The sequence below is a fragment of the Strix uralensis genome, chromosome 3 (genome assembly GCF_047716275.1).
Source record: "Strix uralensis isolate ZFMK-TIS-50842 chromosome 3, bStrUra1, whole genome shotgun sequence".
NCBI lineage: Eukaryota > Metazoa > Chordata > Aves > Strigiformes > Strigidae > Strix > Strix uralensis.
In genome coordinates, this window is record NC_133974.1 from 127,467,225 (window position 1) to 127,472,295 (window position 5,071).

Genomic DNA, 5,071 nt, shown 5'->3' on the forward strand with positions numbered 1-5,071 from the left:
CAGTAAAGGGAGATGTTATGCATCTTTATAAAACCCGATCCTGATCCTGGGACTAACACTTACCTATAAGGAATAAATTGCAAAAGATGTGTAAGAAACAACGTCCAGTCATTGCATCACATCACATCACACAATGTTGTTGATGAGAAAGCTGTCTCAATTAGAGATGCAACTCACGATTTAGAAAAGGTACTGGTGCTTATGAGCTGAAAACCTGTTTTAATGGGGAAAATGTAGGAGGCTGAGGCAAGTGGATCAGTTTTGATGACATCTGCTGAATGCTCCAAACTAGAAGAGGGATCAGGTAACATACTCTTCTTGGAAGCATTTTAGAACTACCAGTTTCACCAGGCTGTTCTGTTTCTTCCTTGGCCTGTAGATACAGGCACCTACAACAAGCAGCCAGTGAGCCCAGACATTTGCAATAAAGGGGAGTAAAAAATACTAGGTATTTTCACCAGTTATTCCGCAATGGTTAAACAATTGTGAGAAAATAAAAATGCGTAATTTGGAAGCAAGTTTAAACAAATGGTTCGTTTAACCACCAGCACCATCGAACAAAAAAACGCTACCCGGTCTTAGCCCAGAGGACCGTGGTTTGTGTTTTCAGAGCAAAACTGCTCTACTGCTCCATCTAGTGTTATTTGGCCCCGGTAAAGGTAAGGGCTCCACCTAATTTAAGTAAACTCTGTATCTAATAGGGCCTGATCTATGCCATTGAACTTCATGTTCGTGACAGGACACTTCTGTCCTTATGTTGCCAGAAGGTCCTCTGCCAAGTCCACAGTAGCTGATTTGAAATCACTTCATATTAACTAAGTTTCTTAAGCATGGTAGAAGTCTTCCTATAGAAAACTGGTCCCACATTGGTGACTGAATTTTGTAGGAATACCTCAAGCAACAGGGACTTTCCCAGCATTTTCCCACTTACTTTACTCTCTAGTGCAAAGTAGGCAGGGAAAGGTGATATTCAAATGGAATTGTAATAAATTGATTTTGTGGTCACTTTTATGTTGAGTAACGTGCCACAGAATAATGTGTCCTCTTTTCCCAGCAGCAGTTTTTTAAAGTCAGTGCCAAAAATCAGTGCTGGTAAAGCAGGGTCTGTGTGGTCTGTGTGATGGGAGATCATAATGTAGGAAAAAAATAAGTTTCTCAATTTTTTTTTTTAGCTTGACTACAAAACTATATGAAGTTGTGTTATCTTGCATGGTTATCTGAGTTATTTTATTTAAAGTAGTAAATTTCGCTCTACTCCTCATCATGCAAATGACTGAAGTGCATAGCTAACGGTAGAGAGGCTGTTAAGTTACGTGGCTACTTCAGTCCGGCCTGATGCCTGGATCTGTGAGTCCTAATCCAGAAATCCCACAGCTGGGCAGTGGAAATGCAGCGTTGCTGAGCACTGACACCTCTGCAGGTGCAGCTTCAGAGAAGATCCTGCGAGGGCTCTGTCCCTTGGGATGGGTATTGGGGAAGTTCAGCTGATCCTGAGGTGACTGCCTTGTCTTCCTCTTTTCTTTCCAGTGTCTGGATTGGTCCTTTCCCCAGCCTTCCCGTGTGGGTTCTCATGTTGTGCTGATGATATGATACACTTCAAGTCAAACACACATTTTTTTTTTTTCTTAAAAATAATGCCTTCCAAAATAAAAAGTGCAAACTGAAAGTACAATCAACATCTTTTTGACAATACAGAACATTAAATTTACAAATATAAAATTACAACTGGATATTTAATTTAGAATTTTACAGAAAATCAGATAAAGTGCAAATAAAAAAAAAGACAATTTTTTTTTGTGAGAAGCTTTCATCCTACGTTTGCAGACACAACTGATTTTGAACAGCAAAATATTTACAGTTTGGAAGTCCGTGGGTTGTTGATAGAAGGTTCTTGAGTTGCAAGAACCAGCACTGGTCTCTCATCTCTCAAGTTCTGCTTCCAGGATTTCTCCCCACGTGTCCACATCCATTGGATACATGCTTTTCTCTGGCAAGCTGTTTTGTGAAGGAATGTTGCTGTATTTCCCACTCAGCCATTCCTGCTTCACTTTGCTTTTCCAGTAGTTTCTCAGTAATGTGATCTGATGGAAAAAAAGACAGCCTAAATCTTGGAAATTAACCAATTTAAGTTGCATTCAATGCAAGTAAGTTTTGCATTGGAAAAGTAATGCTAGAAAAAGGATTTGGAACATGTCTTTGCAAATCTAGATGCTAAGCCCAGGAAGGTGCACTGCTGCCAAGAACCAGACCTTGGTCTACTTCCAACTTTTCTGTTCTAAGTTGGGTGGAGAATCGCTTCTTGCCTCAATTCTTTGAGGGTCAAGATGAAAACCCTAAACCAGGAATTCATCTTCCTCCTTACTCCTTAAAAGAGGTGCCTCTCACTTTCCCTTCCTATTTAGGTTATTTGTGACCTTTAACTCTTGTTTGAGCTCTTAATGCAGGCTGGCTGGATTCTTCTCTTCAGCCAACTGCATGAAAAATGCTGACTTTTGGTGTGTGTTTGCTTCTATTTCAAATCCCCTCTCCAAAATACCGATAAAATAGAAAATCAGTGCAGGGAGCCCTGGAAATTCCTGTGCAAGAGTAGTAAGATCTGTACATTTGAAGGGCAACCCCTACCTGCTTGTGGCTTTGCCTCATACCGAAACAACTCTACTGAAATGTGAGTCCAGAACTGGTTTTTTTTTGCTGCTGCTGCTGCTTCCCTCTTTTCACCCCTCCACCGCTCCCTGCTCTCAAACACACCAGCTAAAATGAGGCGGGGATCAACCTCTGGCTGGTCCAGAACAGTAGCTGTGAAACCACTCCTTTCCTGATCTACCCCAGCTTGCAGGCTAGATCCAACAGTGTCAGATTTTCCAGCCTGTTCAGCTCCTCACTCCTCAGAGCAGCTGTAACTGGGAGTGTGTATGGGGAGAGTTTCAAAACAGCTTCCCAGAGCTCCTTCTTGTTTCCTTTTCTCTACCCCAATTTTATCCTCCTGGACGCATATGGAGGCAGAGCTACCCAGGATGAATTTCCAGGAAGTCATTCCTCACCAGAACTATTCCCATGAAATACAATGAAAGCACACGCTGCCTAGCAGGTGGTACATTGTCTTCTCCCCTCCAGCCCTGTCTACTGGGACATGCGCTTTGTTCCATGTTAGGGCTGTGCAGACTTTGGTACGATGAACATCAGTGCTGAGGCCGTGCAGGGCTGTGTGAAGACTAAATGGGGTGTGCGGGCCGGCCAGATGTGGTCCTGGCTAGGGAATGGCAGCCTTGCTTTTATCTTTCTGCATATTTAACCAGATGTCCAGCTGTTGGGGAGCACTACTGAGCCACCCTGTGATTACAGCGGTTCTCCCATTGGCCTGGTGTTGAAGGTTACACTTTGAGAACAATGTAGCTATATTATACTTAGGTCAAGAAAGATGTTCTTTGTATACGTTAGAGCCAAAGGCATCCCTTATCAGAAGAACAAGTAGATAGCTGCCTTTGAGCGAGGACCTTTAAGAGGATACATTGCCAACCTGGCAAGCAAACTCAAGGTCCATGTGTCTTTAGCTGAACTACCTTCGTTATAATACTAAAGATCACACCTACAGGTCAAGAAGACCCTTGCCCAGGTGAAGGCCCGTCCCCTGAGCACGCACAGTGGTAGAAGTATTGTGGCAGCAGTATTATAATTGTATGTAAATTACTAACCAATCATTGTAGGAGGATGGACTTGGAAAATCACTAACTCTGCAAGTTTTGGGTATAAATATCGTACAGTAAGTCCCGCTGGTGTGCTTGATTTGTGGGAAACCACCGAGCACCTTGGCGTGCGCAACCCTAAAATAAATAAGCAAGGTCTCTCCTGAGTGTGTGATTATTTCTCGCACACTGGGCGAGAAATCTGCTTTTTGGCCAACACTGGGACAGCTGAGGCGTCCCATGGAATGTCCTTACCTGTAGCTGATGGAATGTCTTTACCTATTTCTAGTACCAATCCCTGAAGCCTCGCTGCCATCACGTCACTGCCGTTAAATTTACCTTCCAGGAATACCCATGTCCTCGATCGCAGTCGATCTCCCGCTGGCAGACGGCCCTCACGCTCAAGCAGTGGTGCCTCCACAAGCGCTCGTTGCTCTCGATGACGCGGTGCCAGCCCTTGCACGTCACGGCCGCCTGACACAAGCTCTCAACGTCCAGGTCGCTGAAAATCCGAGAGCTCACCTCCGGCGGGAGGACAGCCACGAAATCGGCCGGGCCCCCCCCGCCTCCTCCTCCTCCTCCTCCTCGCCCCCCCGCCATCCCCGGGGAGGGGCAGACGCTCCCCGTCACCGCGGTCGTTGCGTCTCCGGGCGGCCGCGGGCGGCGGCAGCAGCACCCGGGGCCGCCATGTCCCTGCCTTCGGGCCGCTACGTCACGTCACATCGCGGGGGGGGGGTGTGCGGGTGTGTCTGGGGTGTGTGTCGGTGTTTTTTTAAGGCGATTCTTTCCGCTTTTCGGGCCCGTCAGAGACGGGGCGGCCCCGCCGCGCTGTGGCGGGGGCGTGCGACGTACTACGTCATCAGGCGGCGTCCGCGCGCCAGCGGCCCTCTGGCGAGCCCTGTTCCTGTCCCCGTTCCCGGTGGCGGCGGTGGCGGCGGCCGTACCCTGTGAGGTGAGGTGGGGTGAGGCCGGTGCCGCCCGTAAGAAGCAGCGCTGCGGGTGCCGAGCTACCGGCACCTCCCCGCCGCCCGCTCTGAGGGGCCTGGCCGCGGTCTGCCCGCACTCCCCCCGCCAGGCCTCCCGTGAGGGGAAGGGCGCGCGCGCGGCTCCCAGCGCTGTTGCAGGCCGCTCCCCGCCGCCGGGACCTGCGGGCACCCCCCGCTCCGAGGGCAGGGTGGGTTCGTGTGTTGATCCGCTGTGCTTAGAGGGGTACACGCTGAAGCCCCGGGGCCGGGCTTCTTGCACCCCCGGTGCCATCGCCGGGGGGAAAAAGGACCGGGGGAGCCCGTGCAGAACCGAACGTGGAGGGGCCTGTTCGGAAAAGGGGTGCGGAGCGCGGGTGTGTGTGGGCAGAGCTTGGCCTCTTGTTTCGCCTCACGAGGCGGTGA

At 48.9% G+C, this 5,071-nt stretch overlaps 1 protein-coding gene across 1 annotated transcript; it reads right to left on the minus strand.

The window, feature by feature from the left end:
- Positions 1 to 1,601: 1,601 nt before the first annotated feature.
- On the minus strand, positions 1,602 to 4,430 carry FBXO48 (F-box protein 48). The gene is made up of 2 exons (XM_074864359.1): positions 4,023 to 4,430; positions 1,602 to 2,081 (listed from the first exon to the last, which is right to left on the minus strand). The coding sequence occupies exons 1-2, from the start codon at positions 4,281 to 4,283 to the stop codon at positions 1,920 to 1,922; spliced, it is 423 nt and encodes a 140-aa protein (XP_074720460.1). The 5' UTR covers positions 4,284 to 4,430; the 3' UTR covers positions 1,602 to 1,919.
- Between the last annotated feature and the right edge of the window lie 641 nt (positions 4,431 to 5,071).